The sequence below is a fragment of the Dioscorea cayenensis genome, chromosome 12 (assembly GCF_009730915.1).
Source record: "Dioscorea cayenensis subsp. rotundata cultivar TDr96_F1 chromosome 12, TDr96_F1_v2_PseudoChromosome.rev07_lg8_w22 25.fasta, whole genome shotgun sequence".
Classification (NCBI taxonomy): domain Eukaryota; kingdom Viridiplantae; phylum Streptophyta; class Magnoliopsida; order Dioscoreales; family Dioscoreaceae; genus Dioscorea; species Dioscorea cayenensis.
This window is the reverse complement of record NC_052482.1, coordinates 18,217,083-18,241,448: the sequence shown is the minus strand read 5'-3', so window position 1 is coordinate 18,241,448 and position 24,366 is coordinate 18,217,083. Positions and strand designations below refer to the sequence as shown.

The following is a 24,366-nucleotide window of genomic DNA, read 5'->3' as shown; positions in this document are numbered from 1 at the left end:
TTCTCAAATGGTTTTATGGTTAAAAATACAATAATTATTAATTTTCCACTAGCAATTTGTCTTTTTTATTTCTTCCTTTGCAATTGCCTATATCCATTTTTATAAATCTCTTTATTTCTTATAATAATGTGGATAAACAACTAATTTATTAGAGCAAAAAAAAAACAAAAAAAAACAAAAAAACAAAAAAAAAGAATAAACAAGCCAAGAAACAAATTGGAAACTAAAAACAAGCGCCACAATATACAAAAGAAGAGGTAGATCACAGCCACCAAGGGTGAAGCACACCTCTAAGAAAAACCACAAAAGTAAAGGAAAACAAAAGAGATAAGGGAAGCTGAAAAGACAAAGTCCATCCTCTGGTATTCAAGGTCTTCTACAGCTGCGAGGGGGGCGGATTACTCCTGTACAATGTGCATGGTTGAATCGTCGGTGTGATCTTTCGGTCTAGCGCTTAGGAAATCAAGGGAGTGTGATAGGGACGCAAGTGTACATACTAATCACGTAATAAAGTGTGCGTAAAGCAGATTGTCGGTCCACAGGGAAGGAGGTGAATACTAGTATTAACTCAATACCCGAAAAATAGCCTACAAGATTACGTGGTGTGTGTGAGAACAAAAGCAAGTGAAAGCAAGAAAATACATGAGGTAATAAAAGAGAAATCAAGGAATAAAGTGTTATTCGGGCATAGCATCCCTCTAGGGTTATGAGGTACGGGACAATGGTTGTCTAAATATACAATCCTATTTGACCCGAAAGGTTTTCAGAAATATACAAAGCCCCGATTTCTCATATGAAATGTAATTGAATAGGTACAGAGTTGATACAGACATCCACACAATATCATTAACACTCTATGAAACCTTATTGTGGACTAATGACAATATCTTAAGTAGATAATCTCCCCCCTCCCAAAGAGAGAGATTATCCCTAATACGAATACAGAGCAGAAATGTGATTTCTCCTAAAATCTGCTCCACATGATTGCAAATAGCACGAAAATCATCATCAATCCACTCAGAATGATTATGAGAGACAAAATCTCCTAGATACCCTAATTAACCAGAGGTGTACCCACTATCCTCTCAAATTGAGGTAAGTCTATTACTAGGTGGGAAATTTTTCTCGTCACGTAGCAATATCGAGTATGTTTGCTAGGGATTTCACCTCATTAGCAAACAAGCAATCAATCACACAATTAGACTCAAATAGAAATGATTGCAAATAAGAAATCAATTAAGCATAAAAAATCCAATAACCAAAGTCAAAGATATAAACTCTAGAGTTCAATTATGGCCAAACATCTACAAATTAGCTCTCCATTAATGGAGGGCAAGCATTCAAGATACAAATAATGGAGGAAAACATGAGAGCCATGAAAACCCCCTTCTTAATCATGTTAATGAAGAATCGTCAGTGAAGCCCTAGGAAGCTTCCACATATGCTGCATGTGAAGATGAGCTTGACGGCTATGATCTTCAATCCCCTTGAAAGTAGAGTTAAATTCCCCTTGAAATTGCTCCCTAGGTGTTGGAGATTCACTTTTTTTCTTCCTCAACCTCGCCTCCAAGAATCGCCCCCAAAGAATAGAAGAATAGAATAGAAGATGCCCTAAAAATCCTCATAAGTTCTATTTATACCCGACAGCTTACGGGTTGCTTATGGGTGTAAGGACTAGGCCGTAAGGGAGCTGGAAAAGATTGTTGCAAGCCTTACGGGACGACTTACGGGCGTAAGCCCTGTCTGTAAGGTCTTCAGTTTGTGTTGTGGTCCAGCTTAAGGCCGTAAGCGTTGGACCGTAATCTTTACTGTTTTGCTCCTTGCGACCACCCTTATAGGCATATGTTATGATCGTAAGCGGATTTGGATGGTTCGTACGGATGTAATCCTTGCCCGTAAGGTCCTCTGACTTGGCTTTGAATCCCCCTTAAGGGCATAAGCATGCTCGCAAGGTCTTCTGGAATTGACTTACGGCCGTAAGGATGACCGTAAACTGCCAGTAAACCTCCGAGTTTGCCTTGTCCTTGTTCTAATGATGTCAAGAGAGCTCCAACTTCATCATTTCAGGTATGAAATACTTTTTTTGGCTCTTTCTCATCTTTAAGTACTACCCTAAGCCTGTTAATGCACAACACACTATATTTAGCATCGAATTCCACAATATGGTTCTAATACATGCCAATTGAGTGTGCAAATTAATATAAAAAACATGAACATTATACACTCATTAGAGTGCCTGAGAATTTGAATAGAGCCTGGTGGGAAACATTAGCTCGGATCCCTAGTTGCAACAATCCGAGATAGTAACATGTGAGTTATCTTGGTAATAACAGAAAAATGTGAATATGTATGTATGTTAAAATACGGTCATTTCTTTCAAGCCATATATTCAAGAAGATAGCTCTTGAAAGAAGATCCTAGAGAATTCGATGTTGAACATCGATATCAATGGATGTAAATTCAAGAAGTCCAAACCTCATAAATGCTATTAGGGCAAGAAATTAACCCTAAATTCTGTTTAAAAAAATGCTAGATGAGATTTGGAAAATTTGGAATTAATTAAGAGATGATCTACCAATTCCGAACACTTGTAGCACATGACACAGGTATCTGTTGCACATTGAAAGTTACAACCTTTCTTAGCTAAGTTGGTAAGAGTTAGGATTTTGTTATCTCAGGTTAGCCAACAAAAAAGAGTTATTTTGCTAGGACCTCCTGCTTTCCAAAAATTGTAGTAAAGGGGACTACGTATATCTCCATCCACTAGGAATTGATAAAAAGATTTCACCGAGAACATTCTTTTGTTTTCTATGTTCCAGATTCGCACATCATTAAGATCATCAAGTAGTTGGTCCAGGGTAGCAGACAGAAGAGGTGATAAATCCCTTTATCCTGAATAAATTATGATTTATTTATTTTTAGCAAACAATTAAATAAATAAATCCAAAAGTTTTACAAATTCGGCAACTAATCCAAACATGAGATATGAAATTAAATCCATATATATATTACGACATTTTTCTTTTCATACAAGATCCTGAAATTCCAAATTCTTCCCAATCATAGCAATAAGATACTAAAAATATCATTCAAGATAGATAATTATTGATTAATTTCCTTCATGAGATTTAAGATGAAACTAATTCTTCAACCATTTGAGAAACTACTTCTTCAGATAACTCCTCCTTGAGACGAGTTGATTCTTGGGAGATCTCATGAAGAATTGCAATGAGTGTGGCAATGAAGGCATAGTCTGTGTATGGACTGATGTTCACCCCAAATGCATCCTTTTCCAATGGAAACTTCACAACATTGTGTTCCTTCCTCATCTGCATTTAATTATATGTATACATTAAAATTCTACACTCTTTACATATTGGATGCAAAATAAATTGATAAATATATATACATACATATACCTGAGCTAGAACAGTGGATTTGTTTGCTTTGTAAATCATGATTGATCTCTTTCTGTATTTTCCTTTGATCTTGAAATCACACTCATCTTCCTTAGTATTGTCAGCAAGAAACACTTCCAACTTAGGATGAATTTTCAAAGCTGAGCTCCTCTTCACTCTAAACAATAAATCCTTTTTATTTGTGCTATCACCTCTGAATACATCCCACCGTTCATGAAGACTCCAATCCTATACACACACACATGTATACACAATAACACAAATAAACATCAAAGACTAGGAAAAAAGATGATGATCAAGAGAAGCAAGAAACCTTTTCTCTCATGGAAATGAGGGTGCATGAAGAGATTGCATCAACTAAGATCCACTTATTATCCTTAGAAGAGCCATCAAACCAAAAGAGGGGATTGCCATTAACATCGATGACGGCGAGCTCACCGTGCCTCACTCCTGCAATCTTTGTAGTGAAAGCAAGGTTTGTAGGGTAGGGAAGACAGTATTGTTGCCCTATGATGGGGCTGTAATCATATTCCATGTTTGGAGGTGGTAGGAACGTCTATAATATATATATATATATATATATATGTAAGATTTTTCTTTGTATGAATGGATCATGATGTTGACTTGGGTCGAAGAGCAAGGCTCAAAGTAATATTTTAGTTTGTCTGATCAACATTGACTTGGACTTTGCTAAATAAGATGTGCTTGACGGAAACTATTATTAGTATTTACAAGGGAAAACTGCGTGCGCAATCAATTTTCTCTGGAATTGAATTTTCAATTACTTGTCCAACTTTCCAAAGTTGGCCGTCATTTTGAAAATCTTTTAAAACATCTTGCTGTGTTTTTTTTTTCCTTTTTCCTTTTTAAATATTATACGTTTTAAATTTTTTACATGAATGCATAATATTATAAGTTTTTAAATTATTTACATGGACGGACATAGTTCACTTTATTTACGGAATTGCACATATAGTATAAAAATGGTAAATAGCTCACCATTTTTAATATTATAATATAGAAAATGGTATATTGTTTATTATTCACCTAATTTGCAAACAAAACCGGCATTAGAATTTTCTGAGTACTTTTTTGGTATAATACCCTAGTTGGTCCTTCTACTTTTCTCTCTTTTCCCTTTTGGTCCCTTTTACTCAGAAATGCTCCCGACTAGTCCCTCTACTTTTGAAAATGTGCCCACTTAGTTAAAAATGCCAGTCCCTCTATTTTTAGAAATTTGCCCACTTAGTCCCTCTAAGTGGACTGGTTGAGAGCATTTTTAACTAAGTGGGCACATTTTCAAAAGTAGAGAGACTAGTCAGAAGCATTTTTAAGTAGAGGGACCAAAAGGGAAGAGAGAGAAAAGTACATGGACTATTTTGGTGATTATACCTACTTTTTTTATATGCCAACCTATTAAGAGGGACAATTAAAGATAGATGTGAACAATTACAGATCATAGACATGTAATTTTGAAATAAAAATAATATTGTTATTAAAGTAATTAAGTTCGATTTAACTTAGTATTCAAAAAGATGCAAGTCATGGGTACAATTTGAGAGTTTGCGCATCCTATAACTAGAAGGGGGAGGGGCACGGGCCGACTTTTGGCCCGGCCCGTCCAAACCTGCCGGTTCAGCTGAACCGGCGGGCCGGACTGGTAACCCGTAACCGGCCCGCACTGTAGCGGGTCCGGTTACGGGTTAAAAGAATTTCAAACCCGTGAGGGTCCAAGAGGTCAGTCAACCTGTCGGGTTGATCATTTTTTAAAATTTCAAACTTTTTATTAAAAAATTGTTGGTTATTGTGTTGTTCATGTGTTGGTTATTGTGTTATTCATGGGATTAAAACATCAACCACTTGAGCTATAACTTAATTTGGTGCCTTAAAAGGGCAAAGTATATATAAATATATATAGGTAGAATGTTGACTTTATTTGCACATTTTCCATTTGTTTAAGCTCATATAAATATCAATTTCAATGTTTTAAATACTAGTACTTGATGAAACTCACACTATATTTATTTTGATTAATTATAAAATATATTTTGGTATTCTATGTTGAAAAACCTTCCGTCTAATAATTTTTTTTAATAACAACATAATGAGTACAACGATAACAAATTTTAAAATTCAAAACTAAATTTAAAAATAAAAGTCAATCTCAATTATAATGGATAGATAAATAGATGACAACTTTGATGTAAATAAAAAGAGAAAAAAAAATTATAAATAAGTCCCATTTAATTTTTGCAACAAGTTAATCACTAGACCCATTAGTCTTTTTTGAAAAATAATAAAACTATAAATCTCTAACAATTTTTATTTTTCAATTTTTCTTATTTTTAATGTGTATGCTCCTCTTGATCCAATTGTTTTGTATTTAATATTGTTTTATTTACTTTAATTGTTATTAACATAAAGAAAATATTCATCATTCAATATTAAAATCTATTGTTTTTAAATTTATTAATCATCTCCATTATTTAAACAAAATATAATTTATATCAAATTATTTATATAAAACGACATAATTTCATTGATGTGATGTACTATAAAATGATCTTAATGTGAACATTTAACAAAATAAATTAGCAACTTTAAAATTTTTTAATAATGCAATTTTTTTTGAAATTATCTTAAATATTTTTTTAATAATGATTGAATTTTATAAAAAAAAGGGGGAAAAAATGGTAGGCAAGGATTGACCTTGAGACACCAGCATTGTTTTGAATTTTAAAGATATAATCACCAAAATAGTCTCTGTACTTTTCTCTCTCTTCCCTTTTGATCCATCTACTCAAAAATGCTCCCGACTAATCCCTCTATTTTTTAAAATGTGCCCACTTAGTTAAAAATGCTCCCAACCAGTTCTTCTACTTTTAGAAATGTGCCCACTTAAGCATTTTTGAGTAGAGGGACCAAAAGGAAAGAGAGAGAAAAATAGAGGGACCAACTAGGGTATTGTACCAATTTTAAAACCACTACTTTAGCCAACCCACCTATAAATAATTTATGAGAATAATTTCTTTACAAAAATATATATTTAATACATAAATCTTAAGTTATTGACATTTAGTCCTACATCGACTATTTTATGAAAAGCAATGTAATAATTGCCTATAAAAGGAGTGATGGCCATCCTAACCATTTTATTTGAGTTTTATTTATTTTAAATTATTTTTAAATTATATTTCATAATTTAATTTTTTTAAATAAAAAATTAAAACAAAATCCGCCGGGCCGACCCGGAACCGGCGGGTTTTGACCCGGCCCGTCGGTTTGGGGGAGTGGCCCGGGCCGGGTCCGGGTCAGGTTCCGGGTGGCCCGAAACCGCCGGATTCACCGGGCCAACCCGGCCCTCCGGTCCGGCACTGTTGCCCGGGCCGGTTCCGGGTCGGTCTTTGGCCGACCCGGACCCGCCCGATCAGGCCCAGCGGGCTTGGTTAACCGGCCTGTGTCTCCCTCTACCTATAACAATAGGAAGTAGAATTTAGAGATTATGAAATATAATAGTCCTCGTATGTGCATGTCAACAATGATTTGTCAAAATTATTTGAAACTGTATTCAAACTTGATTTGTAAAACACAAAGAGGAATTAGTTAAAGAGAAGGCAAATCGAAAATAGTAAACAGTATATCCTTTTTAATGTATAGCATTAAAAAATAATAAAAATGATAAATAATTTGTTGTTATTATAATATTAGAACGGGTACACTGTTAATCATTTGCATACCGTCCTTTTCATTCGGTTAATAAAGTCAACTATGCATTCATGTAATTAATTTGAAAACTTGTAATATTTAAAAAAAACCATTTTTTCCTGCCACGTACAAGCATGATTGCATGTGAAGTTCATTTTACGCGCAGAGATGAATAAATTATCCACGTTTCAACTAATCAACTTTTTCTTATTTGGACTTCTTTAATTAATTGGGTTCTCTTTGAAAGACACAAACTCCACCGTAGACTTTCCATATGATGAAGGATCACAGAAATAATAAAGTTGACCACCATTTGCAACCCTTAATTGATAGCTATGTCTCTCAAACAAAGGAGATTTGAGCACATATATATATATGCTCTTGGTAAATTTTTATTTAATTAATATTACTGAATTAAATATTTAACATTCAAATATTGATATGTAAAACTGTGTTAACATTCAAATATTGCAACCCTCCTCTGAATTGGCATGTGTCTTCTGGTGGCCGACTTCGCCAGTTTCAGATTGTTCTCCGCTTCCTTCTCTCGTTTTTGCTTTCTTTGTATTCTGTTCTCCTCACCCCTGGTGAGAATAGCAGTCCACTGCTTAGTTTCTTTCTTTGTCATCTTTCCCTTTGAACTTTGTTACTATCTGTTTTTTTTTTAATAAACTTATGGTTTATCTATTTTATAAAAAACTGTGTTAAGTTTAACAAATTAAACTTTAAAAATCTGAGCAGATGGGTATTAATATCTTACATCCAAACTAACTTCTACAACATTTACATATCAAGGTTGTAAGATTATAGGATGGTGGCACTATTTTGAAATGATTTAGTAGATTATTTAATGATCAAGTACAAGGGCATAACGTAGATTAATAATCTACGATTAATAATCTACGTTATACTTATGTTCTAACATACGTTATACTTTTACTAATTAAATTTTTTTTGATAATTATAATTGTGTACTAATAGTTTTATTAATCATAAAAAAATTTAAACAGTCACCCTTAAAAAATGAAAGAAAATATATTGCTTTATAATTTTTTAATTTCAAAACAACGTATTTATAAGATAATACAAATGTATTTTTGATAATATTAAGGGAGAATTACTTATAGGTCCATGAAAGTTTTAAAATTTTTCAGACAGACCCTCTAACATCTGAACTTTCTAGACAGTTCCTCTTTTTTTTCAGTAGCTTTTCTGTCAGTTTATTCTATTTTATAATATATACTTCCCGTTTAATAAATATATATTTTATTTAGCATTACGTGTTTATGTATAACTACATAAATTTTCACATAATATTTTTTCGTTTAATATTTATTTTTGATGTTTAATATCTAATGTTTTTGTTTAATATTATGTGTTTCTCGCAGTCAACGTCAACTAACCGATGATTCGTGTATAAGTGAAATTTTTAGAGACTTTTAAAATATTTCTAATAATATATATATATAACTTTACTTTTTTTTTTCTTCTCAAAACCAAAGCAGATTACGTGGTTTAAATCTCTCTCGCGCTCGCTTCACCCCTTCTCTCCAAGAGGCCATCTCTCTAGGGTTTTTGCCGGAGTCGGTGATCGGAAAGCTTCTGGGGGACCTGCTCGAATTGTGGAGTTAAAAGTTTGGTTGCATTCCTTGAGAAATCCTTGATCCGTCTCTCTTTATTTGGTTGAGAAATTTTCTCTACACATCGTGTGAAGAATTCATTCGAGGATTTGCATCTCTGTGTCTTCTCGCAAGTGAATGGAAATAGATCGAGTAGAGAGAGGTTCCTGCCTGCGATCTTTGGTAATTTCGTTGCCTCTATTCTTTGGTTTTCTTTGTTTTTAGACGTAGTGTTGTTTTTCATTCTATTCGAACAAGAGAAAGGGCTTCCTAATTTGCTGTAGTTAGGATTGGTCTTTTGATTTGAGAAATTAATTTTTGAGCTTTGTGTTTTATTGCTTTTTTTGCTTGAGAAATTGATGCTCTCATTTTTTGGTGAAGGTGAGAAGTTAATGTGAACATTTACTAATTCATATATATTTTTTTTCATCTTTTCTAGTTTCTGCAACCATTGTTGGCTTTCCATGGTCTTGTTTTGATTTCTCAATAATGTGTTTGGTTTGTTATTTGTTTCTATATATGTTGAAGCATTTCCAGTGAATAATCTTGTATTTGTTGTTTTAAAAAAGGTCATGTGTTTGTTTTTGGTGTGAATGGGAGTGCATAGAGTTGGTCTGGGATTTGGGTTAGCGAAAAAGTTCAGTGGTGTGAATGTGTTGATGTCATTTTGTTTGAATTTTGGGGGTTTTGAGTGATTTACTGATTTGATGTAGAAGTTAACTTGGAGCTTGAGATTTTATTAGGTGCCATTCATGTCAAAATTGGAACTTGTTTGCTACTTATCAACATGGCATAAAGAGAACAAGTGGGATGAAAGCAAAATCAGATAATATCCAAAACAAGCAGATTTAAAAATCAATGGCTTACTGATTAATTCATAGGTTACATTTTGATGTCCAGCACTGTTCATGCAAGTCAATTCATGCATAAAAATGGTTGATTATTGAATTGCAGACCCATCAGGCTCTGGAAAAGGCTTGAACTGATTATTTCATAGGTTACATTTTGATGTCCACAACTGTTCATTCATGTAAGTCAATTTAATGGCTTAAACAGCTTGTCTATAATTTGTCAATGTTTTCTTTTCCACATTTAATATATATGTCTTGAACTGATTAATCTGTCAATTTTTCTACTATTAATCAGCAGGAAAAAAGTCAAGTCAATTGATCTGCAATAAGCTATTTTGTCAGTGAAAACTCCTTAGCAGTTAAGATAACAATACTGAAAAGAAAAGCATTAGATTGAATCAATGTTTTTTAAAATGATCATGAAGTATCTCAAGCAATGCAATCATCAATACATTGTGCTTCCTTTAAACCTCAGATCTTTTATTTCACAATGTACAACTTGATATTCAGTTGCGCTGGGGATCAATGGCTGTTTTCTCCCTTGCCTCTTAATTGAAATGAGATACTGATTTGATGTAAACCTATTTAGTGGAACATTATTGGTGCATGTAGGTTTTATTACTTCTACTTTGTGCAATTGAATTCATGTACAGATTCCATATTGCCTTGTCTGCAGAACCTTCAAGTACTCAAATGCATTGTGTGCCCGCCTTTGTCACCATCTTCCTTTTGCATTTGTCAAGAAAGGCTTGGTTGAAGGACCATGATGTGAGATACAGGACCATTATTTTATTTAGTCTGTATGAAAGGTAGAGGTTGCATGTGATCCAGATCTATAGTGGAAATAGTTTATAATCGGTATTTTATTATCTACTGGTGTACCATCAATTTTGTATTTCATTAGACTTGCATAGTCTAAGGTGCATGCATATGAGTTTTTGAATTCATAGTGGTCCTTTTGAGTTGTTCATATTGATTTCATAACCAATGCTTGTAGTAAGAAAAATCTTTATATTCTCATTGAAAAGATTGTTCTATATTGTTGTGAAAGCAGGCCTGATTTTTGTGGACAGCTACTCTCAACTGGCATACAACTCATCTGGTTGGTATGGACTTCATTTTTTTATTGTTCAATTGCTCTTTTTACTAAGCTTTCTTTAAATTATGAATTTTTTTTATCAACATTTTTTTTCCCAACAGTCATAGAGGACTATAAAGTTCAGCTAATGTGTTGTAAAGCAGTTCCCAATTGCCTCTGTCAAGCTTTTTCCTGTGACTTACTTTAAAAAACTTGCTCTTTTGTATGACATGATATATTGATTAGCCGTAACATTAGGAGCTAAGACATGTTTTCATTGATCTTTTTTTATATTATTCATGATATACTGAAAGATGATTGCATTTCGGTACAAGAATTACATAAATGAAAATCACCGGCAAAGAATAAAAACTGAAAGTAAATGGTTTGTACAGAAATATATAGTAGTTATACACTAATGAATCTGTCAGATTGTTTAGCAGGTGATATTTCGGTTTTTGCATTTAAGAGCTAATTTGTAATTTATTTGCTTAAAAATTCTAGCAGGCCCACTCTATGGGTAAGTTTAATTTTCTCTCCTCTTATGATTTTTAACACTCATGATCTATAATATGGAAGCAAATAATGTTGTCCTTTGATTTTGTTTGTCATTAGTTAAATTATATATAGTTTTAACAATAGGTCCTATTATGACAATTACTTCTTTTCCCTACCTCAAGCATTTGATTGTTTAGGATAAGAGTTTTTCCCATTGGTCCTATAATAATGCTGTTGCTAATTACATGATCTTGGAAGTTACTAAATTGTTGCATCCAATGTTAAATGCTAAGCATGAAGGGGATTACAGTTTAAACTTTAAATAAGTTCATTATTGTAGGCTCAATAACACACCCAAATCTGGCGGTAAGAATTAACATGATTCATCTGAAACTCAAAACTCATTCTAAGGAAGCAAGACTAGCTCAGTCTTCCCTTTTCCTTTTTTTAAGTTTTGTTTAGTAACTTTACATTTTTATCCATATAGTTCCTTTTATTTGCTTTTCTCTTACTTATTTCCCCTTTATCCAAATACCATCAGGAATGTGCCTAAGATTTATGTATATCTTTTTTACTGCGTAACATCACTATCTTTAGCCCCACCCAAGTTGGTCCTATTTGATCATGATATGCTTCCACTTGTCCTGATGGGACATTTGGAAAAGATTTCAGATTTTTTCTTTTATATAGAATCAGTAGCTGAAGATGCCTTTAAGTACACAAAACTATAGTTTGTTTGATTTTGTTCTTCCGTGTATCACAGATGGTCAAACAACTACTCTATTATTGAATGAGAACCAACATAGACTTTTAATTTACACATATATGCATTTGAATTGAGTTTGTTTGGGAAAAAAAGAAGAAAAGAAGAATAAAACAGTCCAAAATTCAATGCTTAATTCCTCAAGAGAATTTCTGAAAATTCAAAAATGTTTTCCCTCCACCTAAAGCAGCATTCCTAAGAAAGACCAACACACTTATCTATTTTTATTCATTCATAGCACAAACATGTACTCGTGTAGTTCTTCAATGCAACTGGATTCAGGTAATAATAGCGTTGGACAGCAAATATATATGTTGATTTGGTACCAGTTTAAGGAGATAAAGGAATATGACAAACTCATATTATTGATTTGATATTAGTATAAGAAGATGAAGAAGGAATATGACACTCTTAGATTCTGATACAGTTGGCATCGTTCCTGGGTACATTGGCATCATTGCCTTTTGAAACCTGAAAACACAATTACAGCATCATGTAGGAAAATTTATTTTTACTCTGTCACATAAATTTAACATGGTTCATATTTCCTATTCTAAATAACTATTACCTTTATCATCAGGAACAATTGCATATCTATCAGATCCAGACTTTGCCTATCCAACAGATTGAAAAAATTAGGATATTGTTTGCATTCTGTAAGTTTAGTCAGGAAAATAATTGATAGAGTTGCCACCTGATACTGCCTCTGTTTTTGACGTTTCAATCTGCTTCCAAGCAGATCCATCAGCACTCAAAATCTCTATCATCTTCAGTGTATTCCTTTAGTTTTTGAAACAGAATGTTGTTAACATATTACTATTAAGCAAATAAATTCATTAATAGAAGACAATAACAACATTACCTGTCTAGAGTATAGGCATGGCCAAGTTGCCCACTGATTCCCCTCCCCAAGAGAATATATTTTTCCGTTCCTTGAAGTTGGCAGCAAGAGTATGCCTCCATACGCAAGAGATATTAACAATTTTCTGACAAATAGTGCCACAAGAAAACTGAATTCGAACATCAGAAATCAAGGTGACAAGTTCAAACCACCCACTTCACAATTAAACTAGTGATTATGGACAAGAAGATTGTAATTTCTCTGTTTTTAACTTATTTGTGCTGATTTTCTGTATAGACAAAGAGAATGAAAAAGAAGAATGCCCAGTATAGTAGTGTGGATGCTTTTAATCCTCCAAATTAAGAATCAAGTGAAGGCCCTGGAATCAAGTCCCACTTTTTTTTTTTATTAGCATTCTTCTTTTTTTAATATGAAAGTTGTCTTAGTAATTGTTATAATGATTTCTGATGGTTTAAATTTTATGGTGCTGATTGTAAATACAAAGGAAGGTGATGAAAAGTTTAAGGACAATGACAAGAAGAGGAATTCATCGAGTTTCTACATGTGGAGGATCTAGTAGAGAAAGGTGGAACACAATTTACAAATGCTCCATGTCTTTGAATTAATTATTATACTTTATCATTTCATTATTCTTCATCTTTTTTTTTAAGCTGATTTGTTACTAATAATTTGAATACGATCGGGAAGGGGGAATTTTATGCATAGGGACAAATGCTGATTTGTTACTAATCATATATTTTAATCTTTATATGCTTGAATCAGTCACATGTTTTGAGTGTAGCTGTATAAGAAACTAAACTAAAGTCTGGGGTTCATATATATAAACCCAGCATCTCATACTACTATTTGCATCTTTATATTGATCATACATTGCTCATCTTTATTTTTGTGATTACCATCTGAAGTTCTCAATACGCTTCCCTAACTTTTTGGATTGGCTTGTATCTTAGATCAACACAAAGCAATCACATTTATAGTATCTATTGTATTTATTTGTGTGGACACTTATTAAAGGTACCTCCTCACACTTTCATTCATATTGCAAAATTTTGAAAATCCTTGCGTGAAATGGGTACTTGTCTGCTTTAAGAAACTGCTTTGAATGATGATGAAGAAATAGGTGAGGAGAATATAATTTCTTGTTACATATGCAATTCAATGAGTAAAATTTCACACCTTTTATTTGTGATCAATATGGATCATTGTATTGAATAATCATACAAATAAGTTGATATATGCATATGACAGTATGTTTTGGAGGTTGAATCATAATCTAATCTTGATAATTAGACAATAACGAAGTTTTTGTCACTATATGCATATGAAGGTACATGGTTTGAACCATTATCTATTTGTATGCCAAACCTTTTGCTTGTAATGCTGTCCAGGAGACGAAACGCCCGTGCAACTCTCAAAGCATTATCTATTTGGATTCTTGACCTTTGCAGCAAGTAGTTGATTCTTGCAATGTGTTATATGTGGTGTAACTCTCAAAGCATTCCACATTCGTGCTGCCACAAAAAATCTTGATGATGCTATGATTAGTGCACTAGGTTCAAGCCTTAGCATTATCATCATGGTTCTCTTCTTGAACTACAGATTCTCGGACTAGATAGATGCGTTGACACAAAGGTGGGAGATGAAATGTTAAGGGGGAGTCTTCGGAGGACAAAAGACGAGTCTCACAATAGGTAAATTTTACTGATGAATATTTAGAAAAAGAAAAAAAAAAGATAGAGTTTAAATTAAGGCAGGACTGTTACCTTGAAAATTTGGAAGATTGAAATAATAGCAATCCACTCTTGAACAGGTGAGATATCAACTGATCTGGACAGCTCCACAACTTTCCAGATTATCAATTAACTAAAGTAGGTGATTTACATCCTTGGTGCGTAAGAGACTTGTTTTTCTTTTTTGGATGACATGCTATACATGACTAACGTTACTTTCTTATATCAGTACTTAAAATATAAGTTATGAATTTTTGTGTACATTGTGTGTACAAATGTTATCAATTTAATATTAATTTTGGGTTTACAAGTTTTGGGTTGTGCTTATAAACATTATGTGCATCTGAATATTACAATTGTGGATGCTAATTTTTAGTTGTATTTGTAAAAATCATTAGTAAAAATTGAATATTTATTGTATTTAAGGTTGCGTCAATGACTTTATAACAATGGACTTGCTGTTGCTATAGCTAAAGCTGTACATATACGCCACGGATATAAGCCCTATAGTGGCAGATGGGTGGACAAATGACTTTATAACAATGGACTTGCTGTTGCTATAGCTAAAGCTGTACATATACGCCACGGATATAAGCCCTATAGTGGCAGATGGGTGGACAAATATATATATATATATATATATATATTATTATTATTATTATTATTATTATTAATTTTTGATATTTGGTGATAAACACTCCCATTTAAAGTTAATAGTCAAGGACGTGTACTGATGTGGAGCGCATCCTTAAGCTCAATAACATCATACTCTTACCTTACATAGGTTTCGATTTTTTGTTTTTTCTGAAATGATCGAGTATCTTATACAAAAGACTCAGTACCAATGATTAAAAAAAAAACATAGACAAACCTTTTTATATAGTGTTATAACAATTGATAAAAATATATCTACTTATTTTTCAAATAATAATACATAACAAGCACATTAAAATAAGCCAACAATTTTATCATAAAATGAATAATATAAAAAAAACAATTTTATCATAAGATGAATAATAAAAAAAAACATGGACAAATCAACCACATATCAATATGCATATGTAATATGCCGATCACTTGAGAGAAAAAGAAATACCCAAAGAAATATATTTGACTGAAGACGGTCTTCTTGACTTTCAAGCTCATGAAGATGCTGCTTGCAAAACTTGAGCGATTGCATCTATAACCTCCGGCATGGAAGAATCAACTTCTTTAGGGAGATGATGGAGATGGAGGATAACAATGAGTGAGACAATAAAGGCATGGTCTGTGTATGGATTGATGTTCACCACAAATGCATGTTTGTCCCATGGCAAATTCACAAACTTGTGTTCCTTCCTCATCTGCATGTACAAATTGAATTCCTATAAACGTTTGTGTCTACGTACCTAAAAAGTGCATGCATGCATGTACGTATAATTATAAATATATATACCTGAGCAACAACAATGGACGTATCCCCCTTGTAAATCTTGATTGATCTCTTTTTATACCCTCCTTTTATCTTAAAATCATACTTATTCTCTATGGTCTTATTAGCAGCAAGATTCACTCGCCACAATGTATTGAACCCAAATGATGAGCTCCTCTTCAACTTAAACAACAGATCTCTTTTCTTCTTGCTAGCACCTCTGAATACTTGCCACCGATCATGACAACTCCAACTCTTTAACACACACACATATATATATAGAGAGAGAGAAATAAATTTAAAAAAAGTCATAAAAAGGTGATAATAATTGAGATATATAACATGTACCTTTTTTCTTTTTAGGGAAATGAGAGGGCTTGAAGAGTTTGCATCAACTAAGAACCACATGTTATCTTTAGAAGAGCCATCAAACCAAAAGAGGGGTTTGCCGTTAACGTCGGTGACGGCGAGCTCACCATGCCTCACTCCGGCGATTGTTTTGGAGAAAACAAGATCTGTAGCGTAGGGAAGACAGTATTGTGGCCCCATGATGGGATTGTGATATTCCATGTTTGAATTGTGAAGAGAGTAGCAATTAATGGAATGCAGAACTTGATGATAATAAAAATACACACACACAAATATGATTCTTCTTAATCATGTGTGAACTAAGAATTTTCTTTGTTTGAATTTATCATGATGTTGGCTTGTGTGGAAGAGACTTAATTTGTTAGAATATATGGATCATGATGTTTACTTGTGTGGAAGAGCAAGGCTCAAAAGAAGCATTTGAGTTGATCTCAACATTGACTTAGCTTCTCCAAATACTACGAGATTGCTATCATTCGTATATAATATATATTTTTTTAATTAATACTCTTTCGGTTCTTTTTTATTTGTTGTGGTTAACCGAATCTCACAAACAAAAAAAATTTAGTTATTTCACAAAATTTTTTTAAAAAATAGTTATCTTCCCAAAATTACCCCTAATTTATATCTTTATATTTCTCTCATATTTAATTCCAAGAAGATAATTAAATAGAGTGTTAAGGGTAATTTTAAGAAAAAAAAATAATAAATACTTCTTGATGTTAGAAAATGACAAATAAAAAGAAACATAGAGTAAAAGGTGAATAAATAATTTATACTAACAAAAGAACATTATGATTAGTAGTTGTAAGAAGGAAACTTCGTGCATAATCAATTTTCTCGGAAATTGAATTAATTTTCAATTACTTTTCTAGTTTTTCAAGGTTTGTCGTCAATTTCAAGATTTTTTTGTTTTTTTATTTACTAGGTGGACAAGCCACTGTGTACTAGGGGTATATGTGGATGTGTGTTGATGCACTACTTCTTCGGTAATCTCTAACCCCATGACTCAAAAATTTTATCATAATTTCAAATTTGGTTTCTTCTGATAAATTATACTCCAACAACAAACTCTAAAAAAATATATATTCTCATAATATTCCTTATACATCTCATTTATTATTATTATTATTATTATTATTCAATAAAAAAATACTTAAAAGTAATTATTTTTAACAATGATTTAATTAAATATTTTATTAATAAAAAGAATGAAGCTGATTTTATATCAACAATGGACAAATTGCAAGAAGATAACCGACAACTTATGGAGATACTGAAAAAGAAAAATGTAGATAAAATAGCTATGAAAAGCGCAAATAAAAAATAAGATCTTGATGACAGATTTGAGCACAATTAGTGATCATAATATTCGTGCTTATATTCAATCTGACTAAGCATGAATTATGCAAAAAAGAGGATATTTTCAACACCACCTTCTTCAGGCTCGAAGCCTCTTGGAAACTATTTCAACAATCTTGGCAGAAGTGGTGCTAATTTCCTGGAATATTAATATGTTGTTTTAATATAATTAGTTTTTACATTACATTAACTGTTATTAAGGTTACTTAACATCTCGATTTGTTATTGGTGAATGTTTATGCAGTATTATCAATATTATTATGAATGTATTTTTGTTTTAAATTCATAGTGCATGTGTTTTTGATTGTTTTATATATATATTTTTAACTATTTCAGTTTAATAAATTTATCATAAATTAATTTAATTAACAATTTTATTACTAATTAATTAATTGCACACAAAATTAATATTGTAAGTATAAATTGACTACTTATAATTATATTCATGAATTATTAATTTTATAATTTCAATTACAATAAAAATATAAAACAAATATTGATTAACAAAATAATATATGTGTGGGACCCCAAATAATATTGATTAACAAAATAATATCTCAACTCTTTGTGTATTGATTTTCAGAAGAAACAGAGTTATACAAAATCTGGTATCTTTATTTTAGTAAAGATGATCTATGTTTTACTGATTTTCTGGTTTCTTTGAGCTTGTGTGATTTTTCCTGTTCAAGTGAATGAGATTTAAAGGTTTCTTTATATAAGAAACTTGTTCTTCAGGATCTTAACTCTCTACGTAGTGATTATCAGAATTCACACCCTTCAATCAATCAATACTTCACAAAGTACTCAATTACTCAACAGATCCACAATCCATTAGTAATTTCTACTTCAATGATTGAGAAAATTGCAAAAACACAGTAATTCAAGCAACAATCACTAATATATCTTGCTAGAATGAGACGAAGGTCTCATTCCTCAACCACAACATCCAGTAATCAAATGATTCAAGGAAAACAACAAAAGACCTCACCGATCTGTAGATCGACTCGATCAAAGACTGAAAACAACAAGATAAGTGGGAATGACTTCCCTCCTGTCCGATCGCCGGAGAGATCACCGGAGACGCGACCAGGCCCAGACTTCTTCTCCAAGCTTCCTACCTTTCACTGTCTTGCTTCCCCATCTTTATATAACCTTCCCAGCTGTCATAACGAACCATGCTTCACCCAGTAACCTTCATAATAACTGCCACGACTAACTCCTCTTCACCACCAATCATGCATTTCCCAGCTGCCAATCCTCCGGAGTACGATAACCCGCGAGACGTGTGTTCCTGCGCTTCTCCCTGATGCTTCTGCGAATCAACGGTGCAGATATTTCCAGCTCATCCAACTTATCCCCATCAGCATCCATGCTCCTTCGCACGTGCCTTTTCCCATTCAATTTCTTTGGCGCCAGAACAACTCCCGCGCTCTCTCCTCCATTCACAACAGGTATGCATGGAACCTTTTCTTTCATGGAGATAAGAGGTTGGCGAGAGTTAGCATCAATCAACTTCTTCTTGATGGTCCAATTAGAAGAGTTTTTTTATCCAGAACAAGATATACCATTAGTGTCGGTGATCGCAAGGTTCCCGTGCTTCACTCCGGCGACCTTTCTGGTGAAAGCGAGGTCTACTTGGTTGGGAAGACAGTATTGAGCTCCGATTATTGGACCGGAGCTGGTTGACCATGTCTTCTGTGAGAGAAGTAGACATGATGATGATCCTTGTTAGAGTGATATGTTAGATGTATATTTTTTATGTATGTACATTGTGTATGTATATGTGTATATACATATATATAGTTATATTTGTATATTTATTTGTTCTATAAATATGACCCAAAGAGGTCATCTATGTTGTGCTGGCTAAATACATATCCTCTTCTTCTATCAATCCTCATTTAAATATAAGAATAGTTATTGAGACTTTGAACTTCTCTAAATGATAAATAAGATTGATTTAAAAGGTGTAGAATACATCTGGGAAACTTCAGGCCACATGAATTATTTAGAGTTATTAATTAACATGATCTGTTTTGAATCTTTGGATATACTTCTTTATATTATTCCATGCACGCATTCACAATAAAAGAAAGGCAACTTGTTTTCCAAACTTAGAAAGTTTGGAGTCAACTTTGAATATTGGGAAACTTCATTGAAGCTCATAATATTACAGGTGTCTGAGAGCCAGGTCTTGGTTAGGATGTTTTAGGCATGAGTCTGATTTGACCTGACCCACATTACGTAAAAATGTAATAAATAAAGTTATAATAATATTATTAAATAATTTATTTGACTGCATTGATTCAAACTTATAAATTCTACTACAACTTTAATAATGTGTTTTTTTTATCCAAACTCATCTTAATTTAATTCATTATTAAATTTATTTTGTTCAAAATTTTTTAAAATAAATTTTCTGTTATAAACAAATATTTTTTTAATGGATCTCTCATGTAGTAATCTCATTTGTAGCAGTCGGCATTACTATATGAACTTCAGATATTCATGTAGAGCTGCCCTATGTAGTACTCAGTAGCATGCCCAGATCTTATTCTTATTCCACCAACGGGAGGTATTTTTGGACCGTCGGATCGAATCGATCCCGGCCGTTCATTCAACTCTTGTAACCCCTATAAATACCCCTCATTTTTTGTATACTTTGAAAATATATAGAGAAGAGAAAGAAAAGAGAAATAAAAAAGAAAGAAGAAGAAGAACTTAATTCTTCGGGGTTTTTGGGTTTTTTGGTAAATACTCCCAGCTCTCTATTCTTATTACTATCTTTACATTTATAACATATATATTCTTAACATTTTCAATATTATTTTATTTTAAAAAACTAAATATAAGCCGTGTAAAAGGGACTTATGTGAGTTTTGGTTATGAATTTAAAAAAATATGGATAAATCTTGGGTAAAAAAATATAGACTTAAATAACTGGGCCAAATTTTTTATATTATATTCTATTATAAAATTTTAAAATTGATCACTCTCAATTATAATAGTGGTATTTCATTTCTCTAGCTTCCTCCTCAAAAATTGAAATTTTTTCCCTAAAAAAATAATAATAATTTTGAGTACAGAATATCATTCCTCAATTTCATCCCCATACCCCAACTTATTCTCTGAATTATTAGGCATCTCCAATCAAGATACAAACACAAAATTCATCCCCAAAATCCAATAGGATGGGATCCCAACTCTTTTTGAAAAAGGTGGATAAACCACTTCGATTAAAGGAACAAAGCGAGTACAAAAGTTAACCACTAGATGTGGTAAGTTACAACAAAAAGTAACCCGAGTGCAAGGACCAAGGCCCCCCGACAAACAAACATCGTTGACTAGCCGGGTTCGGGAAAAATGAGCCTCCTCCCATGATCCCTAGTCTCCCCAAAAGCCGTCACTCGAGGACCAAGAAACTCCAGACTCTTTTTAACAGTGTTGATAGCATCCTCCATCTTCTCTCTATTACCATCTGCGAGTGAAGAGCACCAAGATACAAGCATATGGTCAATTTTCAAAATGAGACAATGTGCAGTCAAAGCTTTGGCATTGAAAATAAGATCGTTCCTAGCAAGCCAGATATTCCAAATTATTGCTTTCCCCACAAGGTCCCCAAAAGCCTTCTTCTCGTTAGGCAAACTAAATCTCCAATGACCCCAAAGATCCTCAAAAGAGTTCAGAGCTGAAGGAAACTGCAGTAACCTGACAAAGTGATCCCACACAAATTTGGCATAGGAGCAGTGCAAGAAGAGGTGATTACTAGACTCAGTTTCCGCATGACATAGTACACATGTCGCCGTAGGATCCCAACTCTTTCTCTCAATTTCACTGTTAACCTAGATATGAATATAAAAATATTACTATTAGTTATTATTTTGTATAATTTTCAGTTGTATATGTATTATATATTTCGGAAATACAAAAGGGACGCTCACATAATTTAAACCAAAAGATCTTAATTTGCAGAGAAAGCAAGACCTATTGAGTAAAGAAACCGTCGCCCTATGATGAAAATTAATATTTGCCTCAGAAGAATCTATTTTTATCCAGTCAACCCAACATCAAGATACATACATACACCACTTTATTAAAAAAAAATACATACATACATATATAAATATTATTCATTTATATATCATAATCAAACAAATTAACATTATGAAAAGACTTCAAATCTGAGAATAATTAAGATATATAAATGTCTTCAGCATGAAGCTGCTAGCGCTGCTGATGTTCCAGCTCCTGATGCTCCACCTGCAACAGCCGCCATCTCATACTCATAGAACTCATTAAGAACGACAACAAGTCCGGCTATGAAGGCGATGTCCATGTTCTCAACAATGCTCACTCCGAATGCATGTTTCCCCAGAGGAACTTTCACAACCTTGTGCTCCTTGTTCATCTACAAACATTAATCAAATATTTTCAATCTATACTCTTCCTACATATATATACATACACACATATATATACTTGCATATATATACCTGAGCTACAACCACTGATGTATTCCCCTTGTATATTACGCTAGATCTCTTGTGGAACTCCCCTTTGACTTTGAAATCACACTCATTTTTATTTGTATTAGTTGCAAGAAACACCTCCAAATCAGTCCGCAATTGAAACACTGAACTCCTCTTCACAGTAAACAACAAATCCTTCTCATTTGTGCTATCACCCATGAATACATTCCACCTATCATGAGCACTCCAAAACTATATAGATACATACAAACAGAAAGAATATTCAAATAAAATCTCCATTGCAATAAGGAATTAAAGAGAGAGTTCTCATGCATGCATGAAACTAACCTTTTGAGTGATGGAAAGGAGTGGAATACCAGTGGCTGCATCAACTAACTTCCTCTTGCTCCTCCAAGCAGACGCATCGAACCAGAATAGGATGTTGCCATTGACGTCGGTGATGGAGAGCTTACCGTGCTTCACACCGTCGACCTTTCTGGCGAAAGCAAGGTCTGTAGGGTGTCCAAGACAGTATTGCGGTGCAACAATGGGGCGGGAATGTTGCTCGGAATCCATGAGTAGCTGCACTTGTATTGGTTTTTTAATTGATTTCCACTTTTAATGTATATCTATATATATATATATATATATATGTATATATACCGTGTGAATTATGAAGATGAGAAGAGGTTGATGAAAGTTGACTGAGGAGACGTGGCTTGTGGTGGTTTGATTATTCAATTTTGTAGGGTTGAAGGAAGATGTATCGGTTGGATCTGGAAGAGGTGCTTGAATTGTAGCATTTAGTTGTGGCTTGATTGTGCCTTTTGATTTGACTTGGTCTCTGGTACGACTTGGTTTTGCTTTTGACAAACTTGGTGGTCTGAGTGGTATATTGAATTCCCAGGCTTAGGAAGGTAGAGGGGGGCACGGGCCAGGCCAAAAACCCATAACAGGCCCGTATTGTAACGAACCCGGTTATGGGTTAATCTATTCTAAACACGTGACCCGAGCTTTACCTCCATTCAAAAACAATCTACCAATTACACTAATTTGTCTTTGTGGATGGTAGTAAATATAGATATATATAAATAATTGTTAAATTTAACAACACCCACCTCCTTAAGACGATCTTAACGTTGTTGAATAATGACAATATAATGAAAACTTATAAGTTATATAATACTTTAGTTAATTAGTCATATACTTGTAATATAGTGTAAGTAGATATTTAGTGTTAAGTGAAAATATGTTGAACATATCAAGTTTTCAATTATCACTACTAAACATTAAAATACAAATTTGTATAAATGATTAGAAGTGGGCTTAAATTTGATTAAAAAAAATAAAGATAGAAACTCCTTAAACTAGTAACTTTTTCTTCGCTGACAACATGAGTATAAAAATAATAGTTTTTAAAAGTTAGAGAGTAGAACTCAATTTTAAGTAAACAACAGTAGTGATAAATAAATAATTTAATGGTAATTTTGTTATAAACTAAAAGAAAAATTATATGAACAATTTAAGTCACACTCAAGAAAATACATAAGTATTTAATTCAATATGAAAACAAATTAAGCCCTTCAAATTTAAGTTATTTTGATTTGTTTGAATTTTATATTTATTAAAATCATTATTAATTTTATGATTTTTTAAATTAATTAAAAAAACATGGTTTAAGTTTTATTTTTATTTAGTTGTTTTTAAAAGCAAGTCAGGATGAAGTTGTAGGTTGATTGGTAGAGATGTTGAAGGGCTTGGGAATGGGGTCAGGTTCAAATCCCCAAAGCCACATTCAAAATTAATCTTATTTTATCAATAAAAGTTTATTTTAAATTTTAAATAACCGGGGCGGGCCAGGCTTGAACCCGCCGCCGGGGTAGCGCGGTCCGGCGGGTCATTATTGTGCCATGAGCCGGTTACGGGTCGGCCAAAAACCGACCCGGGACTGGTTAATCTTCCCGTATCCATATCTACAGGAAGGGGGCACGGCCCTTCATTATAAATCCCCAGCGGTTGTAGACCCTTTTTTTTTTTTAGATTTTATATCCTATTGATTATCAATTTTTTTTTAAGTATTGATGTGAATAATAATAATAAATAAATAAATACGACAAGAATGTGAAAAATTATAATTTTTTAATTGAAGTGAGCAATCTTTCTGTTTTGTTTTTTTTTGTTCCACCCCTTTACATAATTTATAAAAACATATTTATTTTTTTATACCAAT

The 24,366-nt window shown here is 33.0% G+C and overlaps 3 protein-coding genes and 2 long non-coding RNA genes across 10 annotated transcripts; 1 reads left to right on the top strand and 4 right to left on the bottom strand.

The window, feature by feature from the left end:
- Positions 1 to 3,128: 3,128 nt before the first annotated feature.
- LOC120273247 (protein LURP-one-related 10-like) lies at positions 3,129 to 3,954 on the bottom strand. Its single transcript, XM_039279877.1, has 3 exons — positions 3,733 to 3,954; positions 3,420 to 3,647; positions 3,129 to 3,329 (listed from the first exon to the last, which is right to left on the bottom strand). The coding sequence occupies exons 1-3, from the start codon at positions 3,952 to 3,954 to the stop codon at positions 3,129 to 3,131; spliced, it is 651 nt and encodes a 216-aa protein (XP_039135811.1).
- A 4,679-nt stretch (positions 3,955 to 8,633) lies between these two features.
- LOC120273662 lies at positions 8,634 to 15,399 on the top strand. Of its 6 annotated transcripts, none has more exons than XR_005540596.1 (6): positions 8,634 to 8,926; positions 9,698 to 9,773; positions 10,649 to 10,700; positions 13,280 to 13,360; positions 14,395 to 14,486; positions 14,606 to 15,399. It is a non-coding gene; the product is annotated as an uncharacterized LOC120273662 (long non-coding RNA). The 6 variants fall into 6 exon arrangements; XR_005540594.1 differs by having other exon boundaries at positions 14,184 to 14,486; XR_005540597.1 differs by adding an exon at positions 10,271 to 10,362 and having other exon boundaries at positions 13,280 to 14,486.
- On the bottom strand, positions 10,859 to 13,281 carry LOC120273663. The gene is made up of 2 exons (XR_005540599.1): positions 12,796 to 13,281; positions 10,859 to 12,713 (listed from the first exon to the last, which is right to left on the bottom strand). It is a non-coding gene; the product is annotated as an uncharacterized LOC120273663 (long non-coding RNA).
- Positions 15,400 to 15,510: 111 nt separating the features above from the next.
- Positions 15,511 to 16,577, bottom strand: LOC120273661 (protein LURP-one-related 15-like). The gene is made up of 3 exons (XM_039280339.1): positions 16,285 to 16,577; positions 15,961 to 16,191; positions 15,511 to 15,868 (listed from the first exon to the last, which is right to left on the bottom strand). Exons 1-3 carry the CDS (start codon positions 16,504 to 16,506, stop codon positions 15,668 to 15,670), a joined length of 654 nt encoding a protein of 217 aa, XP_039136273.1. The 5' UTR covers positions 16,507 to 16,577; the 3' UTR covers positions 15,511 to 15,667.
- A 5,217-nt stretch (positions 16,578 to 21,794) lies between these two features.
- Positions 21,795 to 22,734, bottom strand: LOC120274080 (protein LURP-one-related 15-like). The gene is made up of 3 exons (XM_039280833.1): positions 22,485 to 22,734; positions 22,161 to 22,388; positions 21,795 to 22,075 (listed from the first exon to the last, which is right to left on the bottom strand). Exons 1-3 carry the CDS (start codon positions 22,710 to 22,712, stop codon positions 21,878 to 21,880), a joined length of 654 nt encoding a protein of 217 aa, XP_039136767.1. The 5' UTR covers positions 22,713 to 22,734; the 3' UTR covers positions 21,795 to 21,877.
- Between the last annotated feature and the right edge of the window lie 1,632 nt (positions 22,735 to 24,366).